Below are 20932 nucleotides of genomic sequence, written 5' to 3'. Positions count from 1 at the left end.
ACCTCTGTTAGTTACACGGATAACTGTATCTTACCTTTGGGTCCTGGAGGTCCAGGGAACCCTATACCTGGCTGCCCAACAGCACCTTTTTCTCCTGGCAGGCCAGGTCTTCCTGGTAGTCCAGGATTCCCTTTGTCACCTTTGCAAGGGGAAAAAAGACAAATGTTATGATAAAGGCTAGCTCCTGAGGAACAGAAACATTATCCTCATCACCGCACAGATTAAGATGATACTGTACCTTGAGGTCCAGGGAAACCAGGTGGCCCAGGAAGGCCATCTGCCCCAGGAGGACCAGGGAGAGGAACAGTTCGTCCTGCTTCACCTTTTGCCCCTGTGAATGTAAAGATGTACTAAGAATGTGAACTGATGAAACCAAACAAGGAAGTTTCACCTAGTGAGCAGTGTTAGTCAGCACCTCCATGACAAACTTTTTATGAAGTTTGTAGAAAATCTGTAGAAAAACAGAGCTTGTAGGAGGAACCAAATCATCCTGCTTTGGCTTAAGAAACTTCAAGAAAACTGCCCCTAACCAGTTTCAAGTATACTGTTGAGAGCAAACACCGACCTAAACTATTAGGTCTTTTTCTTTTCATCTTAAATCCCAGTGATTCCTTAAGTTGCATCACTTAAAGTATTTTTTTAAGCATAATATAGCATTACCTGGAAGGCCTGGTAAGCCTGGGGTTCCAGCAAAGCCTCTGTCTCCTTTGTCACCAGGCAACCCTGCTGAGCCTGTCCCAGGAGGACCAGGAAAACCTCTTTCACCACGTACTCCGGGGAATCCAGGTTGGCCGGGGGGACCACGTTCTCCTTTCAAGCCAGCTGTACCCTAATTTTTAGAAACTGTAATTGTACTTCTTGCCTGATTGGCAAGACAGGACATGTTCTCCTCTTTGTCTGAATATTCTGTAGCTTGGATTTAGCATAGGGTACTTATCTTTACCACTGAATAAAGGAGATTCTTTATCACTGAATTCATTGGAAATAGGACTGGGTCTCATGTGGAAGAGCACACAGAAACTATACCTGTTGTGCACATGGGAACTCTACCTATTGTGTAATGCAAGTAACTGAGTCATTTAGGCTATATTCCCAGTGGTGAATCTTGGAACAAATCTGAGCTCCACAACCACGTGAACTGCCTAGTAGGGCAAGAATTTGAAACGTTAGTTTCAAAAAGAAGAAAGTGTGCTAGAAGAGAGTTGCATCTCCTTGTAATCATCTCTTCTTGGCTAACTGCATTCCTTCAGTCATCTCCAAAAATGAACTAAATCAGATACACTAGTTCTTACTATCAAGGCAGAAGAGAAGGAGAAGGGAACAAAAATAATGTCCACGCTCACCACTTTGTGGGGGAAGTAGCTTGTTACCTGAAAGTAACAAGCCATGCAGTATGAACACCTCTGAGTCAGACCACTTATCTGCCTGACACGTATACAGGGTTAAAATCTAACTCAGAAAAACTTTGCTGTTTAAGGACCCTATTCCTCACTAGTTCCAGGGAAACTGGAGTTCTCTTTTGAGGAGGAACAAATCACTCCAGGTAAGGACAAAATGGTATTCAATGAATGAGACCAATAAACATAAAGCATATGTGGGACCTAAGAACATAGACTTCTGATCTGAAAGATAGAACAGCATATAAAAATGAAGAAACACACATACCGATGCTCCTTTCGGACCCTGGGGACCTGGCAGGCCATCTTTTCCTGGTGTTCCTTCTCTTCCAGGAATACCTGGTTGTCCTGGGAAACCAGGATCTCCCTTTTCACCTTTCAGGAAAGGTTCATAAGAAAAATCTCCTGGTTCTCCTTTTGCTCCAGGGCTGCCTATAAGTCCTGGAGTGCCTGGGGGCCCCTGAAATTTAATAAATTCAAATGTCATAGGAGCCCTGTCAATCAAAAATTAAAGAGTAGGCACAAATCAAATAAACCATTCAGTCTTCAGTCAAGGAGGTCTACCAGGAGAGAGCAGTATGAATAAGCAATTATTGCAAAATCCACTGTCTTGATCATCTTGTCATCACATCATACCAAAGGTATATCATTTTATATGCTGCACATAAATTTCCACTATTTACATAAGAACTGCAAGTCACGACCCTGGAAAAGTACTCTGAATTTTCAATAGACTGCTTGCTGGATTTCAGCTAGACCTATGGTATCCACATCAGGGTAATCTAGATTTCTTAGAACTGTCTTTTTCAGAGTTTACATGACTCCCCATACCTTTAAATGACAAATTCATATTCCGTAACACTATAGGCTCTATTTCTCTCACCCAATTGCAACAAAGGTTATCTCTAGATTTCCAGTATAATTTACAATACCTGCAGAAAAGTAGCACAATGTGCAGATGTGCAAAGACGAGCACAGCTTACTCTTAAAACTCCAAGCCTACAGCTGTAAACTGCCCATGCAAGCCCAAAGCTCATCATTTTGTTTCTTTCAAAATTTTTTAAATCAACTATAATATTCCTTAGAGACTGCCTACTAAATTCATTCATTGTCTTATACAAAACTCAAATGCGGCTATTTGCACGAGAGCTAAGGCTAATTATCCAAAGCTGAAAGCTCCATCCTCCTTATCCCTTTAGTTACAAGATTTAGATGAAGCCAATACACACTTCACTTGATTATTAACATTCACTCATTTTGTACAATTAGCATCCACAGTCAGTTGGTACTATCACATCACTGGGCACATGTTCAAAAAGGTTTTGTAAGCTCTCCAGGGCAGAAATTCCCTACATAATAATAGGATATTCTGTACTTTCAGAAGTCCAAATTTTGCCTACATATTGTCCAGAACTTACATGTGCTTCTCTCATACAAACAGTGTCTATAATTTCAAGTGAATCTGCTCTACTCACTAGGGTAGCAAAGCACAAAATTCCTGAGCAACATCCACTGCTTATGGCTTATGTGTACCCTCCATTTAAACCTGAGCCAGTATACAATCAAAGGCAATCTTTCCACTGACTTTGCTAGGTCCTAGATTAAACTCTGATGCTCTGGCATGGCTTTGAACAATGTGAGCTTGCAAGGCTGAGCTCTAAGTAATTTTTCCAAGCTAAACTATGTTCTGGGTCTCCACCTGACTGAACTTTGTGGGGCAAAACAAGCTTAAAAGCATTCAGAATACTAGCCAGTCCTTGTCTGATAAAAGGTGTGAACAGAATTTAACAGACAATAAAGGGTAAGTGTAAAGGTGTGGCAAAATATGTGCTGAGAACAAATCCCAATCATGACAAAGTTTAAATATGTCAGGATGTCCTCTTTTATTTTTCTCCATGGTTTCTTTCAGCAATCCAGTTTATATTACAGTAAACGAAGTCACTGAGTAACACCATCGTGTTTATCAGGGTGGAAAAACAGAGAGTGGAATTCATCTTGGCTAACTTCAGTTGCCTAAATGCAGGTATCTAGGCTTGATTTATACTCAAGAGAGGGGAACGGGTTCCTCAAGTAAGTAATTCATATAGGTGGGATAGTTTAACTTCCGAAGGTGCCTGTCACCACTGGCGATAGAGGGAACTTGGATAACTTCAATGTGTGTTAAAGTTAGCCCACATAAACGTCATCAAGAAGCTATGTTGCCAAAAACGCTTAGCTGGAAGGCGAAAACAGCTCTGGACAAACCAGGTTAGACAGACTCTGACAAACTCTCAGTCTACTTACATTAGGAAAGGTGTCAAAATCCATTTTATAATACAGGAACGTGTATGCTAATGCAGGTCTTTACAGCAGACCACATTGACTGCGGGAACACTTAAACAACCTTTGACAAAATCAACCATAATAGTGCTAGTGCAGTGCTAAGGGTTATTTGTGCTACATTTTTGGCAAGTGCTATACTTACATGGCTACTCTGCTACTGCTATTCAGCCTTTCCCACTGATGGTTGTGTTATGCTGTGTCAACATAATTTACATTCTCAGGATACTATCCAGTTTCACAGTCTTCTTTTATTTCTTGAAAACCACTTAACTTTCCTGCTCTCTATCTGAAAATTAGGTTTTATGGACCTACTACGCTACACACATTTCCCAAAATTCAGACAAACTGCTAAAATATGTTGCATGATAATATGATTTTAACCACCTAGGCTACACTAGATGGCACTGCACTCTCTCTTTCACTCTCAATATGTATACACACAACAGCAGAGAGACATGGGAAAGACCTCTTGTAATATCAGAAGGTCAGACGTGCCTGTTTCATCCAAAATCCTACTTCTTGCCTAACTCTGCTGCTTAGCTTGCTGAGCTGCAAAGTCACTTGTCCTGCTGAGTTCATATGATGGATAAGCACGGAAATGTAACCCATTTCTGACAGCTCGTTTCCTCTCATAGCTAGATCTCACTGCTCCACTTTATTTTGCTGAGCATACTCAGTTCCTTAATTTTATTATATCACTGTGCTGGTCTATTTTTAAACATAAATCTTACACAACCACATTGAATGTTTTTTCATGACACGTCTAACAGGAAATAAATGCAAAACATTTGGAAAGGTATTACTCACAGGTACACCTGGAAGGCCATCAAGTCCAGGTAGGCCTCTGTCACCTTTGAAACCCACTTGTCCTGGAAAACCTTATCAGAGAAACGAAAAATAGAATTCTATTTATTATATGCTTTTACAAATAGCTCATGGTCTGTGGAGCCTTTATGATCCTTCTCCAAGCATCCAACTCCATCCCTAGTTACATCAATATAATGTTTTTAAAGTCAGTGAAGTTGTCTGCATGCATTAGAGCTCAGAAGTTGAAGATGCATTTGACTTACAATGAAAATACACAAAACATCTCCATGTCAAGGGGTTGGACACTATGGTCTAAATTTACATTACCATTTAGAACTATCATTTAAACATTGCGCTGTTGAAACTACCTAAAACACGCTCATTTTTCTTCATAACCACTAGAACAAATATTAAATATAATATCACTGTTTGTGCATGGCACTTCTCTGACATAGTAGCAGGCAAATTATTTCTTTTTAACCATACAAATTAATGATAAGACTGGGAATGCATATATGTGCTACTGCTGTGCCTGGGCACATAGTGGCAAATGCTTCCCATATTATTTTCTTGCTTTCACAGTTGTCTCTGAAAACATTTGGTCCACAGTTTTCAAAGACACTCCACTGTGACCAGTTTCTGCTTCCTTAGAAATTCTCCTTGATTTCAGTGGGAATCTGGAATCACGTCAATAAGAATATCCCATCCTTCTTTCATTAGTTTCACAAACAATTTGATTAATGGAACAAAAAATAATTATGTGACTTAAGTTGCATTTTTAGGTTTTAGCTTAGGTATTTGATTTTGCCATGGGTTTTTACCTGCTGGACCTGGTGGCCCTTGTGGTCCTGGGAGTCCAGGAGGTCCTACTTCTTCACATAAGGCACAGGAATCGCCTTTCTCACCTAAAAAAACCAATAAGAAAGAAACAAAAAACCCACTAATGAATAATGATGAAAAGATACGAGACAACTGCAGGCTTCAGGGGAAAATGTCTACTGAATAGGCTTCGTGCTAAAAGATTAAAAATAAATGTGTTACTTTTAACTAAATGTTTAAAATAAAATTTATCAGCAAATTTATTCATTAAAAACTTTAAAGGGATGTCAGGAAATCAACTAATTCTTATCCTAATAGTAATATTTAATAGAATGGTCAAAAGGGACCAGGCTGAAGAGGGTCAAGAAAGAAGGCAGCAAATATATACTGGGTATAGAGGAAATAAAAATATTAAAAGAGGAAGAAGAAGAAACTTTAAAACTCAGAAAACTTCATCTCAGAATTCACATCTTCAGTTGCCATGAACAGCTCTATTTACACTTAATAAGGCAATACTCAACCCTTTTTTTCTTCTCCGCTTCTCTTTCTGGCCTTTGCCATCCTCTATCGCTTTCCAGTAATGTGGAGGCTAAGTGAAATATAAGTGAAGTTTCGGTCACACGACTCGATACACGGCACGCTTCTATTACTTACGCAAGACTCAAGAAACATCTTTAGCGTCCGTGAACTGCTTGTGTAACTAACATTAACGCTGTTTCTCTGGTTCCAACCCAACCTCCTCAGCTTCTTGACAAAGCCAAGTCCCAGGGAACAAAGCAGTAGAAAACAATCACACATTAACTTCAAATAATATTACCTTTCTCTCCCATCTCTCCTGGAAATCCATGCTGTCCTGGAGCTCCAGGTCTACCTGGTGCACCCGGTTCTCCTGGCTGGCATTGATCAATTCCATCTGCAATTGAAACGTAATAATAAGGAATATTGTTTGAAAATTGAAAATATCCATTAGAAGGCTGCTTCTGTGAGTGTCACAGCTGAATGTGTCTTCATGAGTAGTGAGGAGTCAGGGAACCATTTTATTTTCCTGTTTGTTTTGCTCTGAAAAAATTTTCTGGGATTTTGTATTCTGACTCCACATATGTACTTCAGAAAACTCTAAAATTACAGAGAAAAGATAGGCTCTGTCATAATAAGATTACAAACAACTTCCACATAAAATCCTATTTGTTATCATAATTTTCAGCTAAGAAAAGTGCTTTGGATGAAAAAATGCACTTTTGACCCTGAAGACAATGGAGAATATTTCTTGAAGTTCGGAAGAAAATCATTAAGTAGAGTTGTTTGTATATAGACTTTTGTTTTCCGTGTTTTGTGAAACTTTCTACATCAAGAGTAGCTTGTTAGCACCTAACTTCTCCACATTGCTAAAGCCTCCTGAAAACAAGAAACTATGCATATTGGAACTGGAACGGTTGACAAAATATAATGCTTAGCAGAGTTGATATGAGAATAAAAATTACACGTGTTCTGTTAGATGTTACGACACTGCTTCTGATTCAAAACAAACACACATCATTTTGGTCAAAGTCAGTAGTCAAAATCTTTATGTGAAGTTTGGCAAACAAAAGTTAAATGCAAACAAGAAAAAATTGTTTTCCATTAAAGAAGTGTCCAGGGAAGGAACAGAATTAAGCATTGACAGAAAAATGGGAATTATTCTTCTTCTTATGAGAGGCAAGGTAAGATTTAGCTATTTAGCTCCCTGTTCTAAGTGTTGGACTTTGTAGTGACTCATTGGCAAATGTAGCAACAACTGCAAAGCAAGTGTTGACCCTGTTCTCTCCTAAGATAATTTCATTTTACAATAAAAACTTTTAGTAAATGAAAAAACCTAAGTACCTCAGTCTATAGTTCTTATATTTTCTCAATCTACATTACATACATTGGAACTGAAGACTTGTAAATTGTGATATTGCACAACCATGTTTTATGGTAAGAACATTATTAGTACTTCTAATTGTTTTTACTGAGAATGTATAAATATCGCTGAGCTGGCACATCAGAACACAGAGGAAACCAATACGTATTACGGCAATTTATTTGGATATAATGTAACAGTCCACAGTACTTTCTGAAGACATTTTAAAAGCACTTATTTAGCAAAGAATACCTGCCCCAGTCTGGAAACGAGTGGCTTGCTTACTGCAGGGTGGAATAGTTTTTAGTTGACCCATTAATAGCTCAGATACGTTTTTTCCATGCTCTAGATGCATCTTTTCATGCATGAATTCTGATCGTAGCTTTTAGAATCTTGTCTCCTTTTTCTTTTCATGTCCATGCAAATTTTAACAATTTTTGAGACTTCACACTGAAAAGCAACTGAGTGCTTTACCTACCTGTTACGCCTGGAGGACCTGGTGGGCCCGGCAACCCAGGAGGACCCGGGAAACCATCTCTTCCAGGTGGTCCGGGTAAAGGGAAACCCGGAGAACCCTTTTCACCTTTTTCACCTCTCTCTCCAGGGACACCAGGTGCTCCTACCCGATCTGGAACAGGTCGACCTTTGGACAGAGTAAAATGTACATAAAGAAAGTTATAATTAAAAAGATAATAACATTATTAACACATTAGCTTCCGTTGCTTTTCTGAGCTCAAAGAAAAAACACTACTGTAAAATCAAAAGGGACTATATTTTCACTACTGGTGATTTACACAAAATTCAGGTTATAATCTCACTACAGCTCAGAATAACACATTTGCATTAGGTCCCTATGCAAACACACTTACTCTGCTGCAAGAGTGCCCCCTGAGATTTAATTTAATCAGCTTTTGCTGGGTAGGAAAAAGTGGCCACAGGGGAGTTAACTGAGAATATTTATTATACTTAGAAGCTATGACACGTTTCCTTATCTCATAATACGCTAAATATTTATGTCTTAAACATAGCTAGAAATGGACGGTATCTCTAAGAACCTCAGTGAATAAGTATTCAACAATGCTAGGAGGTTTCCAGAACGCTAAAACCAAAACCGTTTGTAGGAATAAGAAGCAAATAATAGCCAGTAAAGAGAATCCATTCTCTTTAGCTAGAAAAAAACTACTTAAGAACTCCTTTCAGTCATTTGTGCAGTCACACAGGTCTTCATACTTTAATGAGCTATTTTAGTTAAAAACTAATCATTAGACTTGATCACTAAAACATTTTGATCCTCCTACAACATCGCAAGAAGATATGAAGAGTCAAACAAATCTCAATTTCTATAGGGTAACAACAGACTAAGAGCTACCATTAGTCTTGTCTCGTCATGCAGAACTCTCTAGGCAATATCACAGCCTACAGTGTATAGTGTCTCCTACCTAAACAGTGAAAAATTTCCTGGCAAATATCTGACACTGGTTCACACTAATTTCATACTTAGATCACTGTCAAGACGGAAAATGCAGGCAAAGGGCAAGGTAATATTAATATCACTAGCGGATGTGCTGGAGTCAGGTTTCTGCAGATGATTTGCTTCATTGTTGAAAAGCTAACCTTGTGGCTTAGTCCAAACACATGTACGTGTGCACATACACATAATACGTGTGTTGTCACGGATGAGAAGATATCAGAGTACGAAAAAAGCAACACTTTCAGGGAGAAGAAATATCTTGTATTGGATTCAGTGATAGAGCTGAAAAAAAACTCAGTGAGCTTTCATGAATGATGTTGATTTAATAAATGATATTACTTCTCCCTACAAGCCTAGTTTTATTGTATTTATGCAAACACGTGTACCGCTGAAGTAAGAGCAAACCAAACCATATGGAAGATGGCATGCATTCATATACATATCTGTGCATGAGTATACATAGATAGGCACATACATACATATTTTACAAGTTTTCCTGCCCAGGGAACGTAAAATTTCTGGACTATCTCTGACAACCAGTGGGTATTACCTCTTTTTCACTTTAAACAGAAAGACTATTCCTTGCAAAAAGTTAACAGGGCTCTATACAGAGAGAAAGGCTGGATCACACCAGAGACATGAGAAAAACAATCCGCAGGAAGGGCTGAGGGTGAGGATTAGACCCCCAAAGCAGCCACTGCCCAGGCACTCTGCAAGTCAGGGGAAGAACAAAGGAAAAAAGTAAACAAAATCAGTGGTCACAAAGACATACCTGGAGGACCTGGGATTCCTTGTATACCAGGGAAACCTGAAAAGGAGAGGTTTAAAAAAGAGAGGGTTTCAATTATGCGATGAAAGAGGCAATGCCAACACCAGTGACCTTTTAGCACATATTATGTAAGTAGGCATTATGAGTAAATATGGTCTGAATCAAAGCTAAAGTTAGATAGTCTATAGACATCTGCAAACAATACATTTAATGAAAAGGCCCTGATCCTACAAGCACTCAGTGCCGTCTTCTCCACTGATCTTTCATCAACAGGGTAAAGGTCTATGATGGGGAAAAATGAAAATCAATCATGGCTTGATTTTCCACGTTTACCGAGGAGTTTTACAAATTACTTATGAGTCTTTTAAGACTAAAATTTAGCTACTAACTTGCTTAAATAAGGACTCTTTTCAAGAGTCTCTGAATTATTATCCTACCTTATGCTTCTGTAGATTTCCGTCTTTGCTGAATAACCTCTTACTGGATTATCTAACAGCCATAAAAACAATGTTTCAAGTCCCATTTTATCCTTTCCCTGACTGTTTTAATCTATTTTTGAAACGTAGTCTTATTTACAATGAGAGAAAGCATCTTTTGAGCAGTGCGTAACAAACCCACAACAAAATGCAATAACATGGTATCGATTAAATTAATGACTAGAACATTTAATCGTCATATAGAGCCCCAGAGGCATAAAGACAGTGCAATTATAATTTCCTGTGAAAGGAAAAATAAAAAATATAGCTCAGGTAAAAGGACAAGCAAAAAATACACACCTTTTTCACCTTTTTGACCTTTCAGTCCTGGCAAGCCTGAAACTCCAGGGTCTCCCTTTTCACCAAAAGAATCCACTGCTCCAGTATCTATAACCTGAATCACAGGACAAAGCACTAGAACACCAGGAATATACAACTAAGCTCAAGTTTGCATCTCATCTATCCTGATCTGATGGCACAGAGGCCATTTTACTACGTGAGAACAACTTTTAGCAGCTTCAGTCATCCTGGCAATTTCACTGATACGTAATAACCATTGCAAGGGACAGGTAGCTGCTGAGGAATTACCAGAAAAAAAGATTTCCTGTTCTACCAGAATTCCTTCATATCAGCAGTAGGATTAACTGGAGAGCTTTATAGCACTTCTCTCAATAAGAATGGTGTAAAGACACCTTAACATGGTCTCAGCACTGATCAATCAGCTTTATATTACCTTTAAATTTAAAAGGCTCTATTCTGGTAATTTCTGCTAGCATCGATCTAAACTTGACAAAGGATACTATAGTTGCAATTAAATATGCAAGAAGCATGCACCACTTTTCACACTAAATTCATATGTTGGGAAAGAAGCACGATTGTCAATAAATGTGTTCTTGACTAATAGCAATTTCATTTTTTACTTTAAGTGTTAAAAAAAGCTGACAGACGTTTACATTTGAGCCCTCTTTTGAATAGTTTGTACTGATTAACAATTGTCTATTATTTTCGTAGCCAAAACCTTCAAAATTCATATTCCTTGGGAGCTCCCTTTCCAAATTTCAGTCAAACTTAAGAAATAGGGTTTTCAACTTTTGCTTCCATTAAGGAAAAATGATAATAGTATTACTGTTTTCAATGAGATCAGAATATATATAGTCTCTCCTTTTTTCTGACTGAGCGTGCTTTGACTTTCATGACATGCATATTGTCCTTTAAGCTCAAATAAAACAAGAATTTATTTTACTTACTCTTCCTGGCGGCCCTGGAAGACCTTGGTCACCTTTTTCACCCTAAATCAAAATATATTTCACATTTTAAATTGAACAGCTGCACACATAAAACTCAGTGACATTCAGTTATTTTCTGTACAGTATATGAGATTTTCTTCACTACAAAGTAGAATTTCCTTAGCAAGTGAGTGCTTTGATACATATTCACACAAATTCCAAATGCTAAGTGCCTGAGACATTGCAATAAGCAGTAATTAGTTACAGTTCATAGGACTGTACTGCTTTACGCCATGTAGAGAGAATCTCTGATGTGGGGGAAAGTACATTTTTACACTTGCTTATGTAAGAGCTTACATAATTACAGCTTGCACTAAATTATTGGTATAAGAGATCTAAAGTAAGGATGCCTAAACAACTCTAATTTTGACATTTCCTAAACTCTGCATGGGGCCTTCACAACATTCATTTAATACTGCTTTCTGTGCGTTTGTTGTTTGAACGCATTCCTGTGAACAGGGCATATTAAGTTCTTAACGATTCAGTCTGCCCAATGGGAAGTAGGAGTCCACTACACACCTTAACACCAGGTTCACCGGGTCGTCCGGGAATCCCATAACCGCCAGGCAAACCCTGCGTGTGGAAGACAGTAAAATCAGGTAACAGGAATATAACTGTACCTTAACTCTGTCAGCATCAAAGTTTTAAGTTCTCAAACCAGTCACAATTTTATGTAAACAATTCAGAAGACTAGAAAATTCCAAACAGCTGCAATAGACAGTCAGGTTTTGGTTTTAAAATGTAACATATAATAAGGAAAATTCAATAAAACACATACGGGTTCTCCCTTTGGTCCCGGCTCACCATCTTTTCCAGGCTTTCCCTGTAAAATACCAAGTTCCACTCTGCTTAATAGACTGTCACATAAATACAATCGCCATGTACCAAAACTAAACAATCACTTTTATAATGCATTAATGGAAGAGTTAACAGCTCAAGTGTAGAGTGTACAACCTAAGCAAACTGACTTCCTAGTGCTTGTATTATTCAACTTCCTACAACCATCAATGTTAAGTAAATTCCTGCAGATCTGGTCCCAGCTCCAGTAACAACTTATGGATTTCCCAGCCAAAAGTCCTCGGACAGAATAGATCAACAGCACAGGAAGCAGGAACTAGGCCCAGAAATAGCACTCCCTTTCTAACCTCTTGCTTATTCACTCTCCAGCCTCACAAAAATTTTATTCATAGCTAAATCAATGGCTCAGTCCCACCAGAAAGGCTGGAAGAGTGGCCCCACATCAGATCACAGGGTAATCTAGTGGTAAAAACACCTTCCATACATTGGACGCTATAATTTCAAATGGGGAGGCAGATGATAACCTAGAATCCAAGATTCTCACTTCCAAGGCAAGTGGCTCCACTGTTAGACCACTGTACTAGTCTACACAGAGGATTAGATTCCCTTGAGGTAATAACAGGCACGTGATAAATGACCTAGATGGACCAAACTGCTTTTCAGGATTCTCTCTCTCTTTACTATGGACTCTAAAGGAAGCAGAGCCTAGGCTTGCAGCCTAATCCACTAGAGGCAGGCCTTTAGTTGGTGTCACAGTGCTCAGGTTGTGTATCTATCATAGGCAATATGAGTTTGTCCCACAAAACTTACAAAAGGAGTATATTTAATGCAGCAAGTAACATGCAATTTAGTCTAAAAAATAATCCTATCAATTCTAGGGCAAAAAAATGTCAATCTGAAACAATTAAATGGAAGGTTAAAAATGAAACAACAGACATGTCAACTGGCCACCAGCACTGGTGGTGCAGCTGTGGTATCTTATGAAGAAGTGTTCCTAATTAAAAATATGAGCTGTAAAACCAAAACAGATAGTAGACTGCTCAAATGTACATTGTAACTGGAATTAAACATATGGTAGTCAAATGATTCCATAAAACTAGAAATCTGATCTTAATATTTCTTTATTTGTCAAGACTTAATTTCAGAAGGAGCTATGAATAGCATATAGCAACACTTAAATAGCAATATTTATATACAAGTTTCTTAGAAACGTTGTTCAGGGAACTCTGCAGAAACTGAAAGCCATGTATTTGCACAATCCATTCAAACACGCTCTAATTTCCTCAGTAAGGTCTAGGTCAATGTTTCTGCATCCTCCCACCTTTCAAGCCCTCATTTACTGTAAGAGGAAAAAGTATATACATGATAGTAGGGACAAACCCATCATGTATCTATAATGAAAGGTTGACAGAACACCTGACCTTTAAGCATAACGAGAAGTAAAGAGTGAGATTTTCTCTTTTTCAGATTGCAGTACAATTCGATGCCTATAGCTCTCCTGGGTCTTTACTAAGAGCTTATGTTGACTCACAATTTGAGAAACAGTAATCTAGATAACATTTTATGCAGAAACTGTTTTTGCTACCAGCTGAGCTATGCAAGATACAGCACGACTCACACAGGCGTGGTATGGATAAGACTATGACATAGGTCAGATTAGGCAAACGTAACAGCCCCTATGGCCTCAAGCATCTATAGTCAGGCTAGAAATCAGCAAGGTAACCTAGGTCAGTCATATACATTTTTTGCTCCGTTCCTCCTCTTTGCAAGAAATGGTTCCTTCAGCAAAATAGACTTATTTTGCAGATTGCACAAAAGAGTACTTCAAATGTTTCATTCAGCTAAATTCATCCATACAGAGTGATTTGTTTTGCTTCGTTTTTCCTTCTGTGCTGGACTGACCTGGGGATCAGCTGGGATCGGGGGGAGTCCCGCCTCCACCGTCAGCACCTCTTTAGTTAGCTGAAAGCTTGTTACATACTACTATTACTGCACACTATCGCTGTCTTGACTCGTACACCTGTCCTGCTAAAGACTCCTGCAAAACTCGCTTCCCTGAAATATATCAAATTTTTTGAAATAGACCAATTTCATTAATGGTTACTAAGTTTAATTAGTTTATGGAAACAATACAATGCCTAAAACTGTGCTCTTGATAAAGTTGATCATACTTACACGTGGACCAGGCTTTCCAGGTTCACCCTTTTCCCCTTTGAAACCTGAACCTGGTAATCCCTGGAAAATAAATAAACACCACATTAAGAATGCTGACATACTCTAACATAAATACGCTTTTATCTCTCAGCTATAAAGATCTTTAGGACCACCATTCAATTCTGTACAATTTTCACTATAATAAAAAATCATCTCCGTAATACTTACTGGGACACCCTGTTCACCTTTTTCACCAGGTTCACCCTAATTAAAGTAGAAGAAAATGCAGATTAATAAGCAAAATCTTACCCATAATTCATTTTGGCTGTAAGTCATTTACTTCTTCATGTAAATGAAGAACACAGCACACTTAACCTTGCTCCCCACTTCAAAAAACTATGCCTAACAGTATGATGTGCAAGAAGTCAAACTAAACACAAATTTTTAAACACAAAACTGGATTCCATTAAGCCAATTTATTATACTAATATGTGTTGCTTATAGTGTCTGATTCAATAATTGCAGAATTCATTAGCACTTAGATTCCATAAATGTGATTCTGTAAGTGAAAAGACCAGTATAAGTTACTTAATTCAAATGTTTAGAACATTTGGGGTTTACCAGACTATGCTTATCAATTGTCCTTCCTATTTATGCAGTTATCATCAGTTTTTTTCAGATAAACTTGTAGAAATACCATCAAAATTGATTATACAAAATAGGGAGAACATTTTTAAGAACTGGCTGTAGGTAACAATGTTCCCTTTTCCTTTAGTCAGCTAGTTCCTACTGATCATCCTTTAAAGAAGAGGAAAACAAGAGTAATTATTTAAGGTCTCACCTTTTCTCCCCTTATGATTTCACTTCCTTTTTCTTTCATATGTGGAGCTGGGCCAGGAGGTCCGGGGGGGCCCCTTACCCCTTGTTCTCCCTGTCAATACCAAATGGGGATAGCTCATTAGAAATAGCAGTGACAATGAGAACAATCCTTAATTAGACCAATAAAATAAAACAGAACTACCATTCACTTTTAAAAATACAGTTAAATTTTTTAAACTATTTTTTCAGTGAAATCAGAGACAGTTTTGCATACACAGTTACAAGAGACACAATTTTGTAACGTGTTATAAGCTAAGACTGTCCTGAAGAGGGATCTCTGTACCTCCTGATAAGCTAGAGAATGATTAATAGTGAATATCAGGAACATGTCCAGCATTAATTATTATAATAGTGCAAAAGTATTTTAGTGCCTCCCTTAGAAGAAAGGATATTAGGAGAAAAGAGGCCAGGTTCATAAAATCTATGCTTGAAAAAAAAAAGCGAGTCAAAGTTTATAGTGTTCCACCAGTTTTACCACTGTCTCTAAAGGCCAAGTTCAAGAAGGCAAGTGTGGACCACACCCTGCTAGTATACACTTGTCCGTAACAGTGTGGAAACCTCGCCTCTTCATATTGGGGAAAAGCAGTATCTTTTACAGTAAAACATGTCCAAAAGGATTGATACACTTCTGTAAAGCAACACTGCCTAGCAATACCGTTCCTTTTTTCCTAAAGGCAAACCTGAGGAGTCCAGAAGACCACGTGCTTCTATTGTCAACATTTTCCAAGCAATTTTATGATAACATGGTAATCTCAACAATGCATCACGTCATTAAAAATTGTATCCAGTAGGAATAGAGTGTTTCCAGACATAACTCACTTATACTTGAAAAGGCCTCTGCCAGTGACACTCACGAGGAGCTTCTGAAGAAGCAAAGGGCTCCAACATGCAGTCTACTGAACTATATAACCCATGACTGCATGCATTTCTTGGCTCCTGCAAATGCTACCTAAAACACACTAGCCTAGACCTCAGCAGGAGACGTAACATGTTAAGCCTAGTATGTTTTACCTCCCAACTGATGCTGGTAAAGAGAATAAATGGGATCAGTTATCATAGCTTAGCTAACACATGGTAACTCAAGCAGTGCATCACAGTTGAGTTAGTCATAGAGAAGGCAGAAAAGTCAAAAACAAAGATCAAAATCTAGCAACAAGGAAAACAGAAGTAGGGTCATAGGGTCAGTACCTCTGGAGCAAACGGTGAGAAGCAGGACAGCACAAAATCCCACACTGGCTTCCGGGATGCTTACTATTTTTATGAACAAGTTTACTATTTTCATTTTGGCAAGTAATGAGATACCGTGCAAATACTGCTGCTACCAGCAATGAGCACATCTTTCGGTTCAGTTTCATTCAAAAGGAAACGAGTCAGTGTGCTCTGAAACTGCTCTTGGCTGAGCCAAAACACAGTAAAAGGGGACAACTGAAAGACCTGCTTCAAAAGCACGGTCCCAATCCCAAATAAAACAGTGATGCAAACAGGCTCTCAAGAGTCCTATCACAATTAATTCTGATGATTTTGGATAGCATATAAGATCTCATCCCTTAGATCTAAACCAATTTCAAATAAATATCATGATGAGCCCTACTATGAAGAATAAATGATTTCTGATCTGCCAACTTCAATCTAAATATTTTTTTCTGTAGTTGGTACCAGTCACAGCTGGAAAACGGGATAATGGCCTAATTAATCTCAAGTATAACAGCCTCATGTCAAAATTCTGTAACCTCTCATGAATTATGTTCATTTGGTTATGAGTTACAGATTTGATTTATTCAGCTCTTCCAAAAATTATAAAGTTATTGCACCAATTTCATCCACAGATTCATTCCAGAAATTTATTTATTTAAAACAAATAAAGTTTCAAGAATATTTCTGACAGTTGCTCTCTAAAAGGTTTCAAAGGAGACTTACCTTTTCACCTTTAGGACCCTGAAAGCCCAAGCCCATATAGCCCTGACAATAAAAATCAGATATAGATTAGCGAATTTTTATCAGCAGTGCACATGTACATACATACACACATATGAAATATTTTGGAAATGGAAAAAGTTAAGAGAGGCTGTAAGAAACAATCTTTTTAATACACATACGAAACAAACAAATAAATCATGTCTTAACTCCCTCAGCTGTTTTCTTAAGTCCCACGTCACAGCAATTAGTGAAAAAAAAAAAAGAAATGAAATTTATAGTATCATTTTAGTGTTAGTATGCTCCTTTTTTTCAACATGTTATTGACAAACGAGGACATTACATTTTGACATTTTTAGATGGGTCAAAATAATCACCGAATGCTGTAGTTACTACTGATTTGCTCAAGTAAGATAACAGATCTAAGCAAATCTGAAGAAGCCTAAAAAATTAGCTTAAAATCCCCTCTCTCTGATGCTCCATTATGATGTAAACCTAGATCCCTAAGTGTAAAAACACCCACTCCTTTAGCACTACTAGTTTCCAGCTTTTGTGGAAACTAGTGTGCCAAATAAATAAATGCACAGACTTAATCTTTATAATAAAACAAATCCTTACCTTCTCACCTGGGGGTCCTGGTTGCCCTGGAGGACCCTGCAAGACAGAACATTTTAGCAGATATGTGTGTAGCATTTTAAGTGGACTAATTTCTATGTTCTATAAAGCAAAAACACAAAGCTTTCCATGAAACTAAGACATAAGGTATTTCTCTGCTACTGTCTACTCCTGCTCACAACTGAACATAAATAACAAACATGAACAGAACCTAAGATCTTCCATCAGCTCTTGTTACGCAGTTAAGAATACTGGACCTAGTCAGCACCTAGACAAGAGACAACCAAAGAAAGCCTACGGTACTGCCCTGAAAAGTAATGTCATCACTGACTTTGTTGTGCTTGTTTTGCATGCTACTGACTGCTTGCACTAAATATTAATCCTCAGATTTCTTTCATTAAGATTGTTCTTTTTTTATATCAACAAGTGCAAACATTGACTGAACTTTAACACCTTTATGTTGATTAGTAAGTTCTTACTGCATTTTTCTGCACATCCCTTTCAGTTTTCTTTAGCATAAATGGAATTCTAACACAGCTCACTTTAATAACAAAACAAACGCTAGATTTTTAATAGATGGAAACAACTGATCCCCGCTAGCTGTTATCTGCATCCAATAAAGGAAAAGAAGATCATAGGTATCTATGAGACCTGTCAAAATTTAAACCAACTGACTCAAATGCCTTCAACATTTGGCAATTACCACAAACAACTGACAGTTGATGTTGACCTGCTGTCCACAGTAGTTGTTACTGAGGCCACCCATAAGAACAATCTCAGTAAACATTTTGATTTAGATCTAGCGGCTAGATTAGTAGTTTATTTTCTATTAATTAAATGGGGGAGGAGGGAAAAGGAGGAGTAACTATTAAAAAACGAAAAACAAAAACCTGCAGGAAGAAAAGATGACTCTAGGGGCAGCTGCTGTTGGAAGCCCGCATACCTAGTCACTCCTGCCACAGTATAGAGTCCAGGAGACTGAATGTGAAGTCTGGAACCACAGGTAATCTTACTCAGATTATAGCAGTGGCCATCATTCTTGGCCATACACACCTTATAGAGTTTTTCTATAAAGCTTTATAAGTGAGGTGCAAATCACTACGAAAAGAAACTTACTGGCTCTCCTGGAAGCCCCGGTGGCCCCATTGGCCCCTGAAACCCCGGGGTTCCAGGTGGACCCTGCAAAAAAATAAAAAGACATCATTAAAAAGTAATATTTATTTGGCAATTCAATCATACTGATATAATTTCAATTGAAAGTCACTGCTATTCAAACATCATTTAGACTTACCGGTAGTCCAGGTTGGCCGGGAAAGCCTTTATCACCTTTTAGCAGAGTAGGAGGTAAAAGACCAATCACTTCACCTGGATCTCCCTACAAGAGAAGAAAACAAATAGTACTTAAACATCCATTCAAATATATTCAAAAATGCTGATATTAAGATGAGAGAAAAGTCTGAACTATGCTAAATTTGGAATCATTTGGAAAAATCACTTTAAAAAAACGCCTTCCTTCTTTCAGTTCAGCTGAAGACCTTAATTGCCAAACTTTCTTTAAAGTTGTCAGAAGAAATTCCAGTACCAAATCTTAATTCTCACCCTTGCTTTCTATATTGCAATGAGTAATCAATCAGAAAGATTTTCCCACCAAATCTAACACAACTACAGTTGTGTTAGTACACAACTGGAGCATCTGGCCTGGCTGCTGACAGAAGCAGGTAACCTCCCAATTTCTTTTCCTGGCTGAGATCTTCAGCCTTATATCTAATTCTGAAATCAAAGCAGCGTTCATGGCTTGAGCACTTTTCAATGCATATGTTCAATTGTTACGAACTGGAGGCTGTCCCACTGTCTTTATTTAGAGGGACTGCAGAACAGAATACAAGTGAAGCATGCCAGCACAATTTTTCAGCCCTTAAGTAAGGACTGATAGACTTAGAGGATGCAGAGTTCATCTTAATTCTTACTGATGGAAGCAGGATACAAACACATTCAGAGCACAATGTACCTTCATTCCAGGAGGTCCTGGAGGTCCCTGTGAAAAAATAAATAATTGATATTATTTTTCACCAGTACTGTAAGAACTACATTTTATACTTTTTAATTTTACACAGTTATATTTACATTTCAAGAATCAGAGTTGAAACAAGTGCATTAAGCATGAAAGAATCTACTTACTATGCTTCCAGTCAGTCCTGGTAAACCTGGGGGACCTACGGGACCTCTTTCACCCTAAGAGGAACAGAGAAGTTGGTTTTGTTTAGCGAACATACACTTGAGGGGTTTCTGTTTTAGCACAGAGATGTTATAAACATATGTAAATGTCACCTTTGTGCCATTACATCCTGGAATACCAGGTGGACCTGGAGGGCCATCTTGTCCAGGAATGCCCTACATGAAAAGGAAGTGAAGAAATTAGCAATAATACAGACGAGATGTCATAATTAAAATTACAATTTCTTTGTAAAAACAGATGTACATCTCACATACAGGAAGGCCTGGGTTTCCTGGATATCCTGATGATCCTGGTGGGCCCTGTAATTGACAAAAACATCTTGAACTTGGGAAATTTAAATGACAAAACAGCATTGACAAACTGCATTTCCAGTGGGGACAGCCAAAAAATGAGTAACAGTTTCTTTTAAACTTTCTTTGCAAAATATCTCTAATCTTTAAAACTCTCAATCATGACATTTTAATAATTGAAAGTAATTTTTTAGTTTTCTTTAACTGCACAGGCAAAAAAAGGAATGTAGATTTTGTCTTTTCACAACCATCATTTCTAACATGAAATTTACTGAGGGCACCTCTTCCTAGCAGAAGAGGATGTTAATACACTACAAAGATGATTTTCCATCTGTCATAATCCACGTCAGTGTGGTAATTTCACCTTCTGCATTAAGAAACTACTGGGTCGAAATATGTTATTTTTTTCCTCAACAGCTCGCCAGCGTAATGCAGCAGGTGTTTGACTTGGCACATCATTTTCAAGCTATCAGCTTATTTATTCATGGAGCACTTTCTAATACAAGTATTGTGAAGCAGAAAAGATGCATGTGAATCCTTTAGTGTAGATAGTATATCTGCATCTCCCTAAACTTTATCATTGCTAATATACAGCCTACTTGCACTGCAAAAGGTGCAGGAGACGCTAACTTACATTAACAGTCAGAATACGTCCGGTTATCACGGACGACATGAACTGAAATGGGGATTTCCTGAGCTAACAGAATACTCCCTCTGCAGTAGCTTGCAGCAGCAACTGACTCAGTAAATTCTACGTGCTGCAACAACTGCAGGTGAATAGGGAACAAAATTGAGATAGCATTTTGCAAACCTGTGGGCA

At 38.1% G+C, this 20932-nt stretch overlaps 1 protein-coding gene across 2 annotated transcripts in view; it reads right to left on the bottom strand.

The window, feature by feature from the left end:
• COL4A1 (collagen type IV alpha 1 chain) overlaps nucleotides 1-20932 on the bottom strand; it is a 132704-nt gene that overhangs the window by 34091 nt on the left and 77681 nt on the right. For both annotated transcript variants that reach the window (XM_068927444.1, XM_068927440.1), the window contains exons 5-28: nucleotides 20077-20121; nucleotides 19915-19977; nucleotides 19765-19818; nucleotides 19595-19621; nucleotides 18878-18961; nucleotides 18703-18765; nucleotides 17590-17625; nucleotides 16975-17016; nucleotides 15020-15109; nucleotides 14407-14442; nucleotides 14200-14259; nucleotides 12005-12049; nucleotides 11746-11799; nucleotides 11188-11229; nucleotides 10241-10334; nucleotides 9468-9503; nucleotides 7703-7867; nucleotides 6163-6258; nucleotides 5348-5431; nucleotides 4527-4597; nucleotides 1666-1857; nucleotides 661-829; nucleotides 239-331; nucleotides 35-139 (exon numbers count right to left, since the gene is read on the bottom strand). In XM_068927444.1, coding sequence (XP_068783545.1) covers nucleotides 35-139; nucleotides 239-331; nucleotides 661-829; nucleotides 1666-1857; nucleotides 4527-4597; nucleotides 5348-5431; nucleotides 6163-6258; nucleotides 7703-7867; nucleotides 9468-9503; nucleotides 10241-10334; nucleotides 11188-11229; nucleotides 11746-11799; nucleotides 12005-12049; nucleotides 14200-14259; nucleotides 14407-14442; nucleotides 15020-15109; nucleotides 16975-17016; nucleotides 17590-17625; nucleotides 18703-18765; nucleotides 18878-18961; nucleotides 19595-19621; nucleotides 19765-19818; nucleotides 19915-19977; nucleotides 20077-20121 — 1846 coding nt within the window. The remainder of the gene's footprint in view (nucleotides 1-34; nucleotides 140-238; nucleotides 332-660; nucleotides 830-1665; nucleotides 1858-4526; nucleotides 4598-5347; nucleotides 5432-6162; nucleotides 6259-7702; nucleotides 7868-9467; nucleotides 9504-10240; nucleotides 10335-11187; nucleotides 11230-11745; nucleotides 11800-12004; nucleotides 12050-14199; nucleotides 14260-14406; nucleotides 14443-15019; nucleotides 15110-16974; nucleotides 17017-17589; nucleotides 17626-18702; nucleotides 18766-18877; nucleotides 18962-19594; nucleotides 19622-19764; nucleotides 19819-19914; nucleotides 19978-20076; nucleotides 20122-20932) is intronic.

Source organism: Struthio camelus, chromosome 1, assembly GCF_040807025.1.
Source record: "Struthio camelus isolate bStrCam1 chromosome 1, bStrCam1.hap1, whole genome shotgun sequence".
Classification (NCBI taxonomy): Eukaryota; Metazoa; Chordata; class Aves; order Struthioniformes; family Struthionidae; genus Struthio; species Struthio camelus.
This window is presented reverse-complemented; position numbering and strand designations above follow the sequence as displayed.